Source organism: Culex quinquefasciatus, chromosome 3 (assembly GCF_015732765.1).
Source record: "Culex quinquefasciatus strain JHB chromosome 3, VPISU_Cqui_1.0_pri_paternal, whole genome shotgun sequence".
Classification (NCBI taxonomy): Eukaryota; Metazoa; Arthropoda; class Insecta; order Diptera; family Culicidae; genus Culex; species Culex quinquefasciatus.
In genome coordinates this window covers 194,676,789-194,696,763 of record NC_051863.1, presented here as the reverse complement: position 1 = coordinate 194,696,763, position 19,975 = coordinate 194,676,789, and the positions used below count along the sequence as shown (strand labels likewise).

At 37.4% G+C, this 19,975-nt stretch overlaps 2 protein-coding genes across 6 annotated transcripts in view; both read left to right on the top strand.

Moving 5' to 3' along the window:
* Nucleotides 1–19,975, top strand: part of LOC6043936 (potassium voltage-gated channel subfamily H member 8) — an 84,892-nt gene that overhangs the window by 54,265 nt on the left and 10,652 nt on the right. For all 5 annotated transcript variants that reach the window (XM_038259135.1, XM_038259132.1, XM_038259133.1 and 2 more), the window contains exon 3: nt 13,623–13,853. In XM_038259135.1, the coding sequence (XP_038115063.1) occupies nt 13,623–13,853 (231 nt within the window). The remainder of the gene's footprint in view (nt 1–13,622; nt 13,854–19,975) is intronic.
* LOC6043937 (mucolipin-3) lies at nt 16,725–19,565 on the top strand. Its single transcript, XM_038259130.1, is given in 3 exon segments — nt 16,725–16,867; nt 17,131–18,720; nt 18,723–19,565. Coding segments are annotated over 2 exon segments (1,989 nt in total). The 5' UTR covers nt 16,725–16,867; nt 17,131–17,168; the 3' UTR covers nt 19,160–19,565.

Here is a 19,975-nt window from a genome sequence, read left to right as displayed (position 1 = left end):
GTTCCGCGACATGTTATAAAAATTCTAAATATTTTTAAACGAGCCCAAACATGTCGTATATGATTATCAAAGCAGGAAAAACATTTCAAATTTGTTTTCCGGACCGACCTGGTCGCTGGTCCTAAAAAGACTTAATCGAAATAAGTTATTTCCATTAAAATTGTGAAGCTATTTTTTTAAATATTGTATTTGCTCTCTGTTTTTTTGGTCCATTTTGAAAAGGTGGCAACATAAACTTTGGAAAATATTTACAATTGATATTCAGAAATAAGAAATTATAAAAAAAATAATAAAGAAATTTTAAAATTTTCAAAATGCAAATTCTAATCTGTAAAATCCAAAAAATAGAAATTAAATAGTTTAAAAATGAATTATTGATCAGAAATTATATAATTTGAAAGTGATGTTAAATTAATTTGATTTCAGAGTTTTTGAATCCAAGCTTAAATTTTTTAACGTTTTGAATATTTTTATCATTTTATTTCTTCCTTTAAAAATCGCAAGCTCATGCACAAAGTGAAAATTAGTTGATAATAAGTATTCACTTAGTTGATCTTCCGATTTTTGATATATTAAATAAAAATTGGAGATTGGCCACGGTGGAAACTAAAAAATGTGACCAAAAGAAAGCATTTTGGACGAGTGGTTTCGGAAAAAAGGTTTACGAAAAAGTAATAAAAAATACACACAGATATTTCTCAATTAGAATTGTATTTCTGATAATAGTGAAAATTCACTCAAATGTTTTTCATATTAAATGCGTTCGTTTTTGAAAACAAAATCTAAATATTTTTGAGAAATTATGATAAATTTTGAAAATGTAGAGAAAAACATGTATTAACAGTTTAAAGGTTTTAATGCAAATAAAGGAGGGCTATTAATTTTACAATCCAAATTCGACTAGCCGAAGCCTCGATTATCCAAAGTTTCGATTATTCGAAGTTCGAAGGACTTCGGATAACCGAATCAGGAACAAATGAAATCGGCATGTTTTATTTGCTTGTTTTTAACATCAAATTCGGCATCTGTTTTTTTAATGGTCCAATACACCAAGTTTTTGCTTTTTGGGTGTTTTTAATACCCCTGACGGTTTCAAAAGCACCCAAAAAGCAAAAACTGGAAATTTGGTTTATTAGACCTTTAAAAAAACACCAGAAATATTTCTTGACCTCCATTTTGACCGCCACATTGAATCCAAAAATTCTAAATTATTTTATGGTTCTTTAGGGGTCATACTTAAGTTCTACAATCAAAAATAAGACAACAAGATCTAAGGATTTTTGCTGTCCCTATTCAGACTGTAGTCCCGATTCACCCCAGATGACGGTAATTATTTCTATGTAGCCCCTTAGAGCAATCCGCTCGGAAATTGCTATTTTCGAAGGTTAACAACTTTTTAGCAAAAAACCCAAAAAAATAAGGTGTCTTCGGGAAAGTTTTTCCAAATTTAAAGAAGATATTAGTTCTGAAAATTGATAAGAACTGGATAGTTATTGCGCCTTCCATTGGTCAAAAACTGAAACAGTTGCTTTTCTCAATACAATTTGACGATTTTGCCCAAACTTGGTGGTCAGTGGTCAGAAAAAGCTCAAATTTTGGAACTTAGGCTAGTGATGCGTAAATCTTTGATTTCAGGGGATAGCCCCAAGTAAGCCCAGATTTGGACCATCCTAACCAATGTAATGCTAAAACTACAAGATAAATGAGATGTTACTGAATGGAACAATGTTCAAATCTGCAGCTAAATTTTTAAATATCCAAATTTTGGATCCATAATCTACAAAAACTGAGCCCGGAAATGGACAGGCAAATTACTTAGTTTGATCAATCAATTCTTGATTCTCTATCTTACAAATTATTTCTGGGAAGAGAACACACAATCATTGATTTAAGATTTTTTTAAGGAAGTTCAATTTTAAAAAATTGGAAAAAAATTCGGGGGGGGCTGCAGCCCGGAAGCCCCCCCCCCTGGCTACGGGCCTGCCAACAACACCAACATCCTGCGGAACTGACAGATAGTTTGGAGGTCAGCTCCTGGCCATGGTGTTTGGTTGGAAATTTGTTGTTCAGTGTTGAATTTTTTTATCAATTTGAAATTTAAATTTTCTAACGTTCATCACAATAAAATAAATTGAAAACAAAACTTTACAAAACATTCAACATTCTTAAACAAAAAAATTTCTCATCACTGCCAGTCAGTCAGCCAGGTCACATCCGAAGTCGGTTGGTCACGATCCACACTTTTTGTGTCTGTGCAGGACGATCCGTTCCAGCTCCGGACAAGTTCGACCTCCCCTCCCCCGTGTTTGGGGTGTGGCAATAGCTATATGGAAAAAGGTTGTTTTGTAAAAGTTGATGATGGTTTTGATACTTGAATTTATGGCGCGCGCGCTCGAAGACCGACCGACCCGTGGAGAAAAGCTTTTGGAAAAGCTGTTTTTAATAGTTTTTTGGAGCGAGTGAGCGCGCGTTGGCGGAAGTTGCTACAATTTGTAATTTAGCAAAATTGTTGGTCATTGGCGCGCGGCGGTCGGTCCTGAATGTTGTGTTTGGGCCAGACAGAGTGGACACGTTATTATGATTTATTGCAATTTTAGAGCCATCAAAACCACGTGTGTGTATGTTTTGAGAGATAGCTTTTGGTGGAAATCTATTTTTGGCTTTAGAATTTAGTTGGCTGAAAGACGAGTTAGAATTTTAAATGCTTGATTGGATTTGATTCAAGTTTTGGCGCAAGGTGATGTAAGTCAAGTGCTTAAAAAATGCATTGTTTACATATTCCACAGTGAATCACTAATTTAAGCAACGAAAAAGGTAAGGTGGAAGCATGGAGTTTAAGGTCCCCAGAATCACCACCTTTTGGATTAAAAAGTAACACGCTACACGGAAAAAAAATGTTCCGGAAATCATGCAAATCGTACCATGAAAACGTGAATATCGTGAACGATGAAAATTTGACACCCCAAGTAGCATCGCGAAACATGTTTCAAATGGCTAAGTCCGAAGTATGTTGCATCAAGAGCGTAAAAAAGTTACATTTGTTGCAATTGTTTGGAATTTGTGGTCGACACTTATTTACAACTAATTTGAAACAAAATATAATGAGTGCCTTTGACTTACTGCTAGCCTCCCGAGAAACTAAAAAAGCTTATGTTTTGCAACATATTCTGTTGCTATAAAGTTATTTTTGAAACAACTTGAACAACTTTACGAATGTTTTTAGATAGAAAGCAATATGTTATGGATATGTAACTGTAACATTTATCGTACGAATCGTACGAATCATCCAGCAGTCGTGAAAAAATTTTCATGACTTTCCATGACCGATTTCACTCGCAAACGTGAATAATGTTCATGATTTCATGAAATGGATGCATGCAGTCGTGAAAAATATTCATGATTTTATGAACAGAAACTCATGATCCCGATCAAAAAAATATATCTCGCGAATTATGATTCATGATTTCATAAAAATGATATCATGAAATTTATTCATGATTTCACGATATTTATTTACGCTTTAAAAAATTAATCATAAAAAATATTCCAGAATTAATGAATGTCGTGCACGAATCCTAGAAATAAAAATGCATGATTTCATCAAATTTATGCATATGCATGTCATGAATGAAAATTCATAATATTCGTAAAAATAATTCAGCTATGAATGCATGAAATCATGAAAGGTATGACGAAATCATGAACACAATTATTCACTAAATCATGAATCGAAATTCCTGATTTCTTGCGTTGATTTGATTTTTTGAGAAAATTATTTTCTATAGGGGAGAGTGGGGAGACTTGATCCCCTTTTTTTGTATCGCACATAACTCTGTCAATTTCTCACAAAACTATGATCTTTTTGCATGAATTGAAAGCTTAAACATTCAACTATGTGTGGCTGATAAGGGTATTTCATCAGATAAACTCTTCGAATAATGCCAAGCTTTTTAAAAAAATATTTTAAACCGGCATTTTCAAAATGTTGGGGGTAATTTGATCCCCCTTTAAACATTTTGAAGAAATCTTAAGCAAAATGTTTTTTATTCATCCAAACTTTTAATTTTCTATAAGATACAGCAATTTCACATTAAACCTGTACGTTTGTGTTCAAAATATAACAAGTTTAGCATGTAAAATATTTAAAAACTTAAAATTTTCTTTTTTAGACCAAAATTAAGCATGTTTACAAAAGCTGGTAATTTTTGTTTACAAAACTTTTTGAAAAATGGTTCGAACTGCAGTTAGTTATGTACAACTATACTAAAGGAAACTATGTACGAAAACCCAGCCAAATTATTTAATCTTGAGGCTGATTCCAGTGACTGTAAAAATGCAGGGATCAAGTCTCCCTTAACGCGCTTTTTTAAACAATTGATTGTAAAAATAGTATGACGATAAATTTAACGTCAAATGCGTAAGGGGTTTGGAGTTGATATGTTTATCAAACAATGCATGTATAAAAAATATTTTTTTGAATAATTTTTGAGTGTTTTCTTTACTTATCAAAACAAAGAAAAAAGATCTCTTGGAAGTTTTTTGTAGCACTTCTTAGTAAAATGTGTGTAACTCAATCCAAACATTTTTTAATTTTTTTCTTTGTTTGCTACAATGAGTTTTAGTCAATTTCGCACAACTTTCTAGAACAAAGCTAATTATTTTACCCACATGCTGACGAGATACAGGCTTGGGATCAAGTGTCCCCGGGGATCAAGTCTCCCCACTCTCCCCTAATTAATGAGAGTTTTGCAACTTTTTGAGCAGAGTTGTATAACTTGGAAAAACAATCGATATTCAAATAATATTTTTTACTACATACAGGAACATTTATAATAATATTGGAGTAGTTCTCTATGAAATCGGTATTTTTTCATAAATTTTAATTTTTGTATTTTTTAATCCGACTGAAACTTTTTTGGTGCCTTCGATATGCCCAAAGAAGCCATTTTGCATCATTTGTTTGCCCATATAATTTTCCATACCAATATGGCAGCTGGTCATACAAAAATGATGTATGAAAATTCAAAAATCTGTATCATTTAAAGGAATTATTTGATCGATTTGTTGTCTTCGGCACAATTTTTATTTTTTTTTTATTTTTTGTTATGTTTTAGAGGACATCAAATGCCAACTTTTCATAAATTTCCAGGTTGTGCAAAAAATGAATTATTGAATCAATACTAATTTTTTCGAAAAATCGAAAAATTGGACGCAAAAACTTTTTAACTTCATTTTTCGATGTAAAATCAAATTTGCAATCAAAAAGTACTTCAGTGAAATTTTGATAAAGTGCACCGTTTTCAAGTTAAATCCATTTTTAGGTGACTTTTTTGAAAATAGTCGAAGTTTTTATTTTTTTTTTTAATTAATGCACATGTTTGCCCACCTTTGAAAAAAATATTTTTGAAAAGCTGAGAAAATTCTCTATATTTTGCACTTTTAAACTTTGTGGATACGACCCTTAGTTGCTGAGATATTGCCATGCAAAGGTTAAAAAACAGAAAAATTGATGTTTTCTGAGTCCCACCCAAACAACACACAATTTTCTAATGTCGATATCTCAGCAACTAATGGTCCGATTTTCAATGTCAAACTATGAAACATTCGTGAAATTTTCCGATCTTTTCGAAAAAAATATGTTCAAAAATTTAAAATCAAGACCACCAATTTAAAAGGGCGAAATATTGGATGTTTGGCCCTTTTGATATGTTAGTCTTAGTTTAAAAATTTTTAAAATATTTTTTTCGAAAAGATCGGAAAATTTCACGATTGTTTCATATTATAAAATTGAAAATCGGGCCATTAGTTGCTGAGATATCGACATTAGAAAATGGTGTGTTGTTTGGGTGGGAATTAGAAAACATCAATTTTCCTGTTTTTAAACCTTTATCAAAATTTCACTGAAGTACTCATTGTTATCCGAGCATTCGTTGGTGAAGGTTGTCTGAATCAACATGACTCGTCGCGTCCCGGCGCAAAACGCCGGCAATATTGCCCTACCTGCGGCTCAAGCAGGCAAAAAAGTGGGAATTTCCAAAAGGAAGGTTGAGGCCTCAACTGATGGCCAAAAACCGGGAATTTCCAAAAGGAAGGTGCTTTTGGAAGTGACATCGAACAGCAAAAAGACGAAAAAGAGCGACGGTACTGTACCGATGGATGAGGAGGAGGAGAACTCTTCATCGCACGAGGAGCAGCTTTTGAAGAACAACAAGTTTGCTGGACTGCCTGACGAGGACCAGGTAGCGGAAGCAAAGGAGAATGAAGTGAAACAGCGAAAGGAGAAACTGCCTCCTTTTTATGTGAGGCAATCAGCAGCAACGATCGACTTTCGAGCGGGGCTGGTTGAACTCATCAAGTCTGGGAAAGTCCAAGGCAACATTCGTCTGTGTCAGGACGGATTTAAGGTGCTGGTGCAATCCAGGCAGCACTATCAACTGGTCAAGGATTACTTGACCGAAAACGAGGCGGAGTACTTTACCCATGATGTCGTCATGGATAAGCCGTTCAAAATCGTCGTCAGAGGTCTGTACGACATGCCAGTGGAGGAATTAGCTGCCGAGCTAAAAGTTTTGAAACTGGATGTGTTGGCCGTGCACAAAATGAGCCGACGCAACAAAGACATCAAGTACCGTGACCAGCTCTACCTGCTGCATTTGGCTAAGGGATCGACGACGCTTCCTGAGCTGAAGGCAATCCGAGCGGTTTTCAACATTATCGTGTCGTGGGAGCGATACCGACCAGTGCATCGTGACGTCACACAATGCTTCAACTGCCTGGGCTTCGGGCACGGAGGTAAGAACTGCCACCTGAAGCGTCGTTGCGCCAAATGTGGTACCGATGCGCACATCACATCCCAGTGCATCCAAGATTCGCTGGTGAAGTGCCTCAACTGCAACGGTGAGCACTCGTCAACCGACCGAAAGTGCCCCAAGAGAGCTGAGTTCGTGAAAATTCGGCAGCAAGCATCGACGAAGAATCAGCCTCAGCGTCGTAGAACTCCTCCAGCCCTGGTGGAGCAAAATTTCCACCTCTTCAACCGCGACGCCAGGTCCCGAACTTGGCACCGTTGCCGTTGGATCCCAGGAAGAGAGCTGAGATGAATCATCCACGGCCGGGTTCCAGCCAGGAGCCGAGACCGCCACCACCGGGCTTCAGCCAGGAGCCAAGACCAACCCAAGAACCAGCAGTTGAGGAAAATGGTAATGATCTTTACACCTCAACCGAACTCCTCAATATTTTCAAACAGATGTCCGCTGCACTGCGTGGATGCAAAACCAAGACCCAGCAGATTGAAGTGCTGACCTCGTTCGTCATCCAGTATGGATCGTAGGTCCCTCAAGCTGCTGAATTGGAACGCTTGCTCCATTAGGAGGAAGAACTTAGAGCTGGTGGATTTTCTTCGCGAGAAGGAGATCGACGTAGCTGCCATCACGGAAACTCATCTGAAGCCCGGTGAAAAAGTTTATCTGCAAAACTACAAGATCGCGACGCAGCTCGACAGGACCACCTCTGGAGGAGGAGGTGTGCTTGTCGCTGTTCATCGTGATCTCAAGCCACGCCGGCTGCCACACTTCAAGCTGGACATCATCGAGGCCGTTGGGGTGGAAATTCCCACTTCGGTTGGCCCAGTACTCTTCATTGCTGCATACTGCCCACGTCAGGTGAATTCCAGAGATGGTTCAGCAGCAAAACTGAAGAGCGATATCCAGAAGCTGACACGGCGGAGCGCAAAGTACATCATCGCTGGTGACCTCAACGCGAAGCATGAAGTTTGGGGCAACAGCAGGAGGAATCGGAACGGAGTGATTCTGCACAACGATCTGCAAAACGGATACTACAACGTTGTGAGTCCGGATCGTCCAACGAGGGTGGCTCGGTCTGGGAATCACTCAATCATCGACTTCTTCATTACCAATATGGCTGAGAACGTGGCTCATCCTGAGGTGTTTGAAGAGTTGAGTTCTGATCACTATCCGGTGGTTGTGGAGGTTGGAGCTTCCGTTACTCCGCAGCGGCAACCAACCCGGAAAGATTACCACAACGTTGACTGGCAGCAGTTTCAGCAAGTGGTAGACAGCAACATCGACTATGATCAACACCCGGAAACTTCTGCTGATATTGATCGTTCGCTGGAGGTGATCCAGCAGGCTATCAACCAAGCAGAGGCTGCCAACGTTCGGGAGGTTCCTGTTAATTTTAAGGTAACTGATATTGACGTAGATACTAAACACTTGATTAGACTTAGGAATGTTTATAGGAGACAATATCAACGGACTGGGGACTATGACAAAAGATTTCAGTTAACAATTTGAACAAAATCATACAAGACCGACTTGACAATATCAGAAATCAAGAATTTTCAAAACATGTAAGCCAGCTTGGGAATTATTCAAAACCATTTTGGAAACTTTCAAAAGTTCTTAAAAACAAACCAAAGCCTATTCCTCCTCTTATTGTTGAGGATTCTCCTTTGATTACATCCGAGGAAAAGGCAAATGCACTTGGGCTTCATTTTGTTAGTTCACATAATCTTGGCGCTTCCATGACCAGCCGTAAAGAAACATCAGTTGCCAATAGTATTTCAACAATCAATGACTCTACCTTTGAATTTCCTGCAGATTCCCATGTTTCTGGTGAGGAAGTCAAAGTTGCAGTTAAACAAATGAAAAATATGAAAGCTCCTGGCTTTGATAACATTTTTAATCTAGTGTTGAAAAAACAGAGTGATCAGTTCTTTCAACATCTAGCCAATATTTTCAATAAATGTTTGCAACTTGGTTACTTCCCCACCAATTGGAAACTGGGCAAAGTCATACCAATTTTGAAGCCTCAAAAGATCCAACATCGCCAACAAGTTATCGTCCCATTAGTCTTTTGAGTAGTCTGTCCAAACTCTTTGAGAAGGTCATCTATTCAAGGCTTTTGGATTTTACCAACGATAATAATATAATTTTGAACGAGCAGTTTGGCTTCCGAAAGGGACATAATACTGCTCATCAGCTTACGAGAGTAACTAAAATCATCAAGCAGAACAAGCTTGAGTCTAAATCAACTGCTATGGCTTTGTTGGATGTTGAGAAGGCTTTTGACAATGTTTGGCATGATGGTTTGATACATAAACTGTATTTATACGGTTTTCCAATGTATCTTATCAAAATTATCCAGCACTATCTTTCGGAGAGATCGTTCAAGGTTTTTCTGAATGGGATTGCTTCTGGATTATTCAACATTGATGCTGGGGTTCCCAAGGAAGTATTCTTGGCCCACTTCTGTACAATATTTTTACATCTGATTTGCCTACTCTTCCTGGTAATGGTGTGTTGTCACTTTTTGCTGATGACACTGCCGTTATTTATAAGGGTAAAATAACCAGATATTTAGTTGGCCGTCTTCAGAAGGGTCTTGACGTTCTTTCCGAATACTTTGGCGACTGGAAAATTCGCATAAATGCAGCCAAAACTCAAACCATCATTTTTCCACTTTCCAAATCGGCCAGATTTGTCCCAAAGGATGATGTTTTGATAAAATGAATGATGTTTCGATACCCTGGTCAAAGGAAGTTGTCTATTTAGGTCTCATACTTGACTCGAAACTATTGTTTCGGCAGCATGTAGATAAAATATTGAACAAGTGCAGCATTCTCATCAGGTGTTTGTATCCTTTAATTAACAGAAAATCAAAGCTATCTTTGAAAAATAAGCTAGCAGTTTACAAACAAATAATTTACCCCGTTATTGAGTATGCAGTACCTGTTTGGGAGTGTTGCGCTAGAACTCATAAATTGAAGCTCCAGCGTGTCCAAAACAAGGTACTCAAAATGGTTTTGAATGTTCCTGGCTGGACAAGATCAAGTGAGGTTCATGAATTAGCAGAAGTAAAAATGTTGGATCAGAAGATTCAAGAAATGTTTGAAATTCAGGGAAAAATGTGCTATATCTGAATACCCCTTGATTCAAGGATTGGTTTAGTTTATGGTAGATTAAGTTAGTTTTAAGGTTAGTTTTAGGTTAGGTTATTTTTTTTTTTTTTTTTTTTTTTTTCCTCATTGTACCTAGTGTTACAAACATGATAAATCATATACTTTTAAAGTTAAGAAAATGAACAGTGTTTAAATCACGAAAAGCAAACTAAAGCTGAAGAGCCACAGCTGACCACTTATTATGTAAACCAAATGTAATTATTATAAGAAAGATTCAATAAAGTATATTTAATTCAAAAAAAAAATCACTGAAGTACTTTTTGATTGCAAATTTGATTTAACATCGAAAATGAAGTTGAAAAATTTTTGGGACCAATTTTTCGATTTTTCGAAAAAATCAGTATTGATTCAAAAATTCATAACTCGCTCAAAGATTTGCACAACCTAGAAATTTCTGAAAAGTTGGCATTTGATGTCCTCAAAAACATATTAAAAAAAAAATTAAAAATAGTGTTTTTTGCAAATCAAGTTTTAGTGACACAAAGTTAAATTAAAAATCACCAAAAAAAAATTTTACAGTGTATCATTTTTTTTCAGTGTAGTCCATATCCATACCTACAACTTTGCCGGAGACACCAAATCGACAAAAAATTCCTTCAAAAGATACAGATTTTTGAATTTTCATGCATCATTTTTGTATGGCCAGCTGCCAAATCTGTATGGAAAATTATATGAACAAACTAATGATGCAAAATGGGTTCTTTGGGCATATCGAAGTCACCAAAAAAGTTTCAGTCGGATTAAAAAATACAAAAAAAAATCGAAAGACCGAAATCTGAGAGAACTGCTCATTATTTACAAAATATTTTTCGTGAGGTTTGGCATAAAATTGTAGCAGGTAATGCAAAACCGTTTTAAAATGTGAATTGATTCAAATAAAAAAATGTTGAGAAAACTTAAGGCCGTTCCAAATATTTTTAAAGTCTATGTCCCTCGACTCTGACCAAAGTCGAAGGGGGGCAAAAAAAATATATAAAAAATGCAATTACGAGCCATGGTTTCAACATTTAAATGAAAAAAGTGTTTTAAAATGCATTATACAACTGTCCAGTTGTTTTGCCAAAATTTGTTTCCAAAATATCTAAGTATTGACGAAAATTTTATTTTTTGCGAAAAATAAAATTTTTGCGTTATTGAACAATGAGATTTCATAAAAATTCAAAACATTTTCAAACAAGCCCAAATATGCTAAATATTATTATCAATGCAGAAAAATGCATTTTAGATTGTTTTAAGTTGATTAGACTTCTATTTTCATGGAAATTTTTAAGTTTTTGAAAAATATTTTTTGCCCCTTGATTTTTCAGACCAATTTTGAAGGGGTGACATAAATTTGAAAAATATTTGCAACGGCCTTACCAAAATAACGACATTTATGCAATGAAATCAATTAGTTGGATATTGAAGGGGGAAATGATGTTCTTGAAATTCAGCCAAGGGGGGCATACATCAATATAAACCTGTTTATTCAAATAACTTAAAAACAATCAATATTAGTTGTTTGATAATTTTATTTTGCAATTGGGTAATTCTCTCACACGAAATCGGGAAAAATTGCCCCGACCCCTCTTCGATTTGCGTGAAACTTTGTCCTAAGGAGTAACTTTTGTCCTTGATCACGAATCTGAGGTCCGTTTATTGATATCTGGTGACGGAGGGGCGGTACGACCCCTTCCATTTTTGAACATGCGAAAAAAGAGGTGTTTTTCAATAATTTGCAGCCTGAAACGGTGATGAGATAGAAATTTGGTGTCAAAGGGACTTTTATGTAAATTTAGACGCCCGATTTGATGGCGTACTCAGAATTCCGAAAAAAACTATTTTTCATCGAAAAACACTAAAAAGTTTTAAAATTCTCCCATTTTCCGTTACTTGACTGTAAAATTTTTGGAACATGTCATTTTATGGGAAATTTAATGTTCTATTCGGGTAATTTTTTCATTTAGAACAATTTTTTCATTTTAAAATTTCGTGTTTTTCTAACTTAGCAGGTTATTTTTAGAGTGTAACAATGTTCTACAAAGTTGTAGAGCAGACAATTACAAAATTTTTGATATATAGACATAAGGTGTTTGCTTATAAACATCACGAGTTATCGCGATTTTACGAAAAAAAGTTTTGAAAAAGTTACTTTTTGCGTTTCTCTTTGTTTCGTCGTCCGTGTTTGTCGCGGGTGACCATGAACGGCCATGATCGATGACGACCAACCTTTTCAAAACTTTTTTTTCGTAAAATCGCAATAACTCGTGATTTTTATAAGCAAACCCCTTATGTCTATATATCAAAATTTTTGTAATTGTTTACTCTACATTTTGTAGAACATTGTTACACTCTAAAAATAACCCTGCAATGTTAGTAAAAACATGAAATTTAAAAATGAAAAATTTTGTTCTAAATGAAAAATGACCCTTCTGGGTTAATGTAGATTCGAATAGAACATTAAATTTCCTATAAAATGACATGTCCAAAATTTTTTACAGTCATGTAACGGAAAATGGGAGAATTCTTAAAACTTTTTTAGTGTTTTTTTCGATGAAAAATACGTTTTTTTCGGAATTCTGAGTACGCCATCAAATCGGGCGTCTAATTTTACATAAAAGTCCCTTTGACACCAAATTTCTATCTCATCACCGTTTCAGGCTGCAAATTATTTAAAAACACATCTTTTTTCGCATGTTCACGAGATATCAATAAACGGACCTCGGATTCGTGATCAGGGACAAAAGTTACCGCTTAGGACAAAGTTTCACGCAAATCGAAGAGGGTTTGGGGCAAATGCTGTGTGAGTTGGCGGAGAATTACCCAATTTTGATATTGCATCTGAAAAAAGTTTAAATTGTAGAACTACTAACTAACTTTCTTGCTCAAAGCAAATTTATTTTTGGGCTATATTTTGATGTTTTTTCTACTTTCTGATGTCTACGAGGTCGAATAAAGAATTTCATTTTTCGAGTGATGTTTTGGCTTTCCTCATTGAGACGAGGAAGGCAAAAACTCTGGAAATTTATTGTACCAACATTCTATCAACACTACGAAATCTTTTCCTCCAACCGGAAGCATTTCATCATAAACTTAATTTAAACCAAAAGCCATCACATTATCAGCGTATCCGCCTCAATTCCAGATAAACCGTTCAAAACCAACCGAATCAAATGTTAATTAAACCCCATCAATGTGGCCCGATGATTGGCTCGGTTTCAAGAAACTCTCACCTACAGGCTATCAAAATCCGACATCATCATCAACGTTGGCTCCGGTCAGGCCGTCTGTGGGTGGTCAGATTCATTCTACAAGGGGAAAGGGGGTAGTGGGTGGTTGCTTTTTGATCGGCAATTAAATACTATAACGACATCAGAAAATCAAACTACACCTTGACCATTCTGCCGTTCAGTGAGTAGTTTGATTTTCAGGTGTCGTTGAAGGGTGTGCTGTTGGAGTGGAACAGTTTTACAATTTTTTCAAATATATTTTTTTATGAAAAAAATTTCAAATATATCTATAAACAAATATCACAAAACTTTTTATGCAATCCAGCCCACAGTCCATCTTCAACCCTTTACCCTAACTTCTAGTTGGACAAGCGGCAAAATCTGATGCATAGTTAATGACCCCTTTCTATTTCTCCCCACCAAACAAACTCTAGACCGTAGCTTCCTAGTGGCCAATGCGCAGCCGGAATCGTGCCACATCATCTTCTGCTCGGATGGCTTCTGCAAGATGACCGGATTCACGCGGGCCGAGGTGATGCAGCGGTCGGCCTGCACCGAGTTCCTGCAGGGCCAGATGACCTCCCAGGCGGTCGTCCAGTCGATCAAGGAGGCGCTGCGGAAGGGCGAGGAGCAGCACTTTGAGATCCTGTACTACCGGAAGAATGGTGAGTTTTAATCGGATTGTGGGTATTCGGTGCGGGAATTGGCCCAATTGGCGTTACCACGGTGGTGATTTTGGTCTGTCTGCAGAGGTCGGCAAATTGGTAGAATGGGCTTTAATCGGATTATAATTAGTGCTGGGGGGATGGGGTTTTCGGAGGGAAAAAATCTGCTGCAGACATCTCCATATCGGCAAGCGTGTTAAATGGCTATTACGTGGGAGGAACTTTCTATACTAGAAGAAGAAGAAGAAGATTCGTTAAGGAAAAAAACTGAAACTCTGTTTTTAACAAATAATTCCCAAACATTCTTGAGAACTTTTGTGAGAAGTTGTTCAGTGATTCCACGTCAAACTAGCAGGATTCATAACAAAAGTATTCGAATTTGGCTCCAATCGAACTTGAAGTACCATGCTTCTCCATAGAAATAAGTTCCCAGTACATTTTTCTGGAGTCGCATGGTGTATAAATTCGAATAATGTACCGAATTCCGATTTTTTTTACGTTTCAAAACATCATTTCTCAGAATCCAGTTAACGGATTTCTGCCATTTCAAGATATATTACGTAAAATATTCTAAATAATCATAAATAACAGTTTCCCGTTGAAAGCTCTTTGATTCCGAGACCTTCTGATCAGCAAATCAAGTTTTCATTTGATCAATAAGTGGATTCAGCTATGTTTTTAAATTGTCATTAGCTTTTTAATTATTTTATTACCATTCTAGAGTAAATTTATCAAAAAAAAATTGACGCCATGGGATTTTTATATTTTTTGAGCATTTCATACTGAGGATATTTTAAGATTTTTTTTCAGATTTTTTTTAATATCATAAAATGAAAATATATTCTAAAATGTTAAACCCTTTTTCTTAAAAAAAATTGTGTAATATCTTAGACCGTTATAAATACAAATTAATATAAGTATAAGATAAATCTTCTGAATGCATTTTTCTATTTTATTTTCTTGAATATTTGGGCTTATTTGACGACAATTTGGTGTTTTTTATGTGAAATTCCAATGTACAGTATCGGTTTTTTTATTTTGCAGAAAATATGTAAGATATTTTGGATAAAAAAAAACTGGCGATTATCAAAATGATGACGTTGATTTAAGCGGCAAATTTTTAAGCTGGTTTTTAGATAAAAAATCGTAAAAAGGTGCTTAAAACGAAACATGTCCTAAAATTTCCCCAAGGGTTGGTTAAAAACTAGATTAAAAGTTTCGTACGCTATGAATTTTAAATGTTTTTTTTTTCAAAATTGCTTATGTTTCCTAATTTTAAAATTAGAAAAATTATTTTGTGACTATGTTTTCTTGAAAAATGTTTGACCATATATTTTTTTATTATTGCGGGAGAACAACAAAGACAACTTTTGGGCTACAAAGAATAAAAACTATTTTTTTAAAATTTTATCAACTAATTTTTTAACTGGACTAAACTTTTTTCTATGTTTTTCTGAGATGAAAAAATATTATACCTATTTTTCAAAAACAATGAGAAGCTTTTCAACTTAACCTCGGCTTCGATCTGAAAATTCGCCAAAACTTCATTTTTCAACCAATGAAGTATGCTTGAAATTTAACAATGTTTCAATGTTGGAAATATGACTTGTTTTATGTGATTTTGCCAATGATGAAAAAAAAATTTTCTGGGGTCAACTTTGTTTGTGTTGCCTACTAACATTTCCTTTATATTATGTGAAAATAAGTATGCAGTATTTTTTTAAGTGTACCAGACTGTACCTTAAAGTATTTTTTTACAATTAAAATGATAATGGTACTAGCAAAAGACTGCTAAAGTGACTTTCAAAACATGAAAAAATAGATAGTCAAATGTTAATAATAGGAGGTGGTTGAGTAAGCCAATTTCTATTAGAAACAAACATACACTAATTAAGTTAAATGCAAATAAAAATAATAAAAATGAATCAAGAAAATTAAAAAACAAATGAAGTACATAGCCATAGATTTACATTTTAAATAGCTCAAAAGATTTCTCAGATTTATTGTTAATGATATATTGCTAAACAGTTGAATGAAACATGGAATCTATGTAACTGCAATTATTAATTTTTGTTACATACTGTAAATAATTAGTTCCATATTTCACACATAGATATCGCTAGCAAACAAATACAACCAAAATACCAACACCACAAAACGCATTTGATGAACCTGGTACCTTTCTCTGAAACGTTTGGAAAAGTGATAAGTTCTAAACTAAATGTATGAATGTCTATAAAGAGATTTTGCTCAATAATTTTCTTTTAGAGCAAAAACATTATTTTATATCTAGTGGGTTCAAACCCTTTAAATAATTGAAATTTAGAATTTTCATAAATAGTGTGTTGATTGATTGTGATAATGTATTCTAAAATCCTCGGAAATATTTTTTTCGAAGCTTTGAGCTCGTTTTATCATCTTACTGAAAATTTATAAAGTACATGTATGCAAACATTATAATTAAACTAATGCAAAACAAAAATATTCCTGACATGATTATTTGTTTTTTTCAATGTTTAAAGCAATCTTTTAACTGATTTTTAATCATGTTCATGAATTTTCACCATTTAAAAAATCATGTTTCGAAACCCAACTAGATGGCTTACTCCCACGTTCTTTGTTTACAAGCAACCACCTAGCTAGTGTGCGTCTCAGCTGGTTTCTCTTCTGCTGCACCAAATCAATTTTCAACTGCAGCATAATCCCTATACTGGCGTTTGATATTGAAACCCTCAACCACCAACACAACTGCCATGACTCACGTACATGCGCACTGCTCGGTCCGTAATCCGTCCCCTTCACTCCAACGACCTTTCCCAAAAACATTGCTATCGCCTTCCCGTTCGGTCACATGTTCACATGGTTGTGAGACTACCTCGAATCCCACTGCGATTTCTACCCAGCTATCGACTCTACATCAGCCAGCCAACAGGATCCAAGTATTAGTCAGTCAATTCAAGTCTGTCAACTAAGCTGCTGGTCGAGGACATCGACGTCGACGTCGAGCAAAGAAAGAAAGTATCAAGCCTAGCCTATCATCAACTCTCGTCAGTCCGCGTTCATTGCCTGTTTGTTCTAAATACTAGGCGCTCATCAACTCACCGTGACGTGAGACGTGCACCGTAATGTAATGTGTGTAACATCTACTAAAAATCACTGCGTCGTAACGCGCGGATGGTGGTGGATTACTGTCTCTCTGTACTCTGTGTGTTGTTCGTCGTCCAAAGACAACAAACTGATAAGGGCCCGAGTCCTCCCTAAATCTCACCCCAAACAGCAGTGAGGTCTTCCTGCAGCAGCGATACCGACGTTGAGATGAGCAGTTACTCATCGTCATCGCCAGCGTCGACCTCGAAACAGCATCAACCAGCAGCAGATCATTCCGCAGTTGTAGACGTCGTCGTAGCACCAGCAGAATCGAACAATGAAAATCTGGTAGGGCAAAAGCAGAAAATCAATACCAACGCAGCAGCAGAACCAGTAGTGCAGCAGAGGGAAACTATCCTGAACGACAGTGGTGTGGGTGAGGGTGGCTACAGAATGAACATCAACGAGTCGGACGAAGGCGTCGTGGAGTCCCCGGTGCTGGGCCACTCGCGATCGGTGCAGCAGAACGAGGAACGACTTCGGCGGAAGTTGCAGTTCTTCTTCATGAACCCGATCGAGAAGTGGCAGGCCAAGCGACGATTCCCGTACAAGTTTGTCGTTCAAGTGATCAAGATAATCCTAGTCACGCTGCAGCTGTGTCTGTTTGCGCACTCGCGGTACACGCACGTCAACTACACCTGGGACAATACGATCACGTTTTCTCATCTGTTCCTGCGAGGATGGGACATTACGATGGAGGTCAGTACGTACCCACCGGAAACCGGGCCGCTTTCGGTGTACGTGATCGAGGACTTTTTCAAAACGATCGACTACGCGATCGACGGTTACGCGAACCTCTCGGAAGCGATCGGTCCGTATTCGTACCCCAACGAAGACAACACGATGGCCCCGATGCAGCTCTGTTTGTACCGCTACAAGGATGGTACGATCTTCGGTTTTAACGAGAGTTACGTGTTCAACCCGGAAATCGATTCGCTCTGCCTCGATCTCGACGGAAACGTTACCACGATCGGTAGCCGCAAGTTTCTGCACCAGAAAGATATCCACATCAACTTTTCGGCCCTAGTCAAAGCCGAACTCAAGTTTGCCATCAAGACGGTCAACTTCAAGGCCGCTGGACCGATCACCTCACCGGACTGCTACCAGTTTGACATCCAGATCCTGTTCAACAACCAAGATCACGACGGCCAGATGACCCTCCGACTGGAGGCGGAACCAACCCGCCTAGTCTGCCACGGTGACGTCGAGTTCATCAAAAAGTCCCAGTTTGACGACGCCCTCCGCAGCATCCTCAACATCCTGGTGATCCTCATCTGCATCGTGTCCTTTGCTCTGTGCGCTCGCGCCATCTACCGTGCCCAACTCCTCCGAATCATCACCTGCGACTTCTTCCAACAAACCTACACCAAGGAACTCACCACCCAGGACAAGTGGGAGTTCATCAACATGTGGTACATCATGATCGTGTGCAACGACGTCCTGCTCGTCATCGGATCCGCCCTCAAGGAAGAAATCGAACGCAAGCACTTTATCGCCGACGACTGGAACGTCTGCTCACTCCTCCTTGGCATCGGAAACCTGCTCGTCTGGTTCGGCGTCCTTCGCTACCTAGGTTTCTTCAAAACCTACAACGTAGTGATCCTCACCCTCAAGAAAGCAGCCCCCAAGATCACCCGCTTCCTGCTCTGCGCCCTCCTAATCTACGCCGGCTTCACCTTCTGCGGCTGGCTCGTCCTCGGCCCGTACCACATCAAGTTCCGTTCCTCTCAACCACCTCCGAGTGTCTCTTCTCCCTCATCAACGGCGACGACATGTTCGCCACCTTCACGATCATGTCCGACAAATCCCTGATGTTGTGGTGGTTCTGCCGCATCTACCTGTACTCCTTCACCAGCCTGTACATCTACGTCGTCCTGTCGCTCTTCATCTCCGTCATCATGGACGCGTACGACACGATCAAAAAGTATTACAAGGACGGCTTCCCCAAGTCCGACCTGCGGATGTTCGTGGGACCGTACGACGCCAACGACTTCTCCTCCGGAGTGTTCCGCGACGACGACTACTACGAGTGCGAGCGGATCACGTTCGTGCAGTCCCTGCGAAGGATATTCTGCTTCTGGCGGGCCGAACCCGAGCGGGGACCAACCGGGTACACCTCGCTGATGCCGAAATCGTCCACGCCACAGGCGGGATCGTAAATACTGCGTAAATCTGTGTTTTCTTCTGTGTAGGTTAATAAAGTTGAAACTGCGACCAAAAAATGCAAAAACGAAAACAATATTTTGAAATTGATGCCAAGAACAAGCATGTATACAAAAGATACCCTGAAACCACTGCGATTTGAGCACAAGTGTTACTCCAAATAATTCTAATAGTCGAATTTAGCACGCAAAAGTTAATTACATTTTAAGATGATGAAACAATAAAGATATTAAAAATATATTGTACATAACACTCGATTTTGTTGCGTTCCAGACTATAGTCTATAGACTATAGACTATAGTACGAGTAAGGCATTTGATTTCCACCAGGAATTGTTTATAATTTAGTCAATTATTGCAAACGAAAATTGGGAGAATAAAATTTATTATATTTGAAAACTGAGTTTCATTTTTTTACTGATAAACACAAAATGAAAGAAAGTAAATCAACACTGCTATAATTTGGCACGCTTTTCGGTTGGGTAACAAAATGACATCACATCACGAGTCATTAGCACATGAAATGATTGGAGCAGCGTGAGCTAGACACTTGTTTTAAAAAGTCTGAACAATGTTTGAAAAACTACACCTAAAAATACCTACAAAATAAATTTACTGCAGTTTATCAAATAAAATCAATTTTGTTTTAGAATATTTATTTTTCCATTTTTTTTTAAATGTTGTTTGAATAGCGACAAACGACGAAAGTCTGGAGCAACATTTGAAAAGGGCGCATAAGCATTTTGACAGCTGGAACTATTGCAAATTACGAGAGAATAAGTAACTTTTTTACAAAACCTGAGATGTGAAACA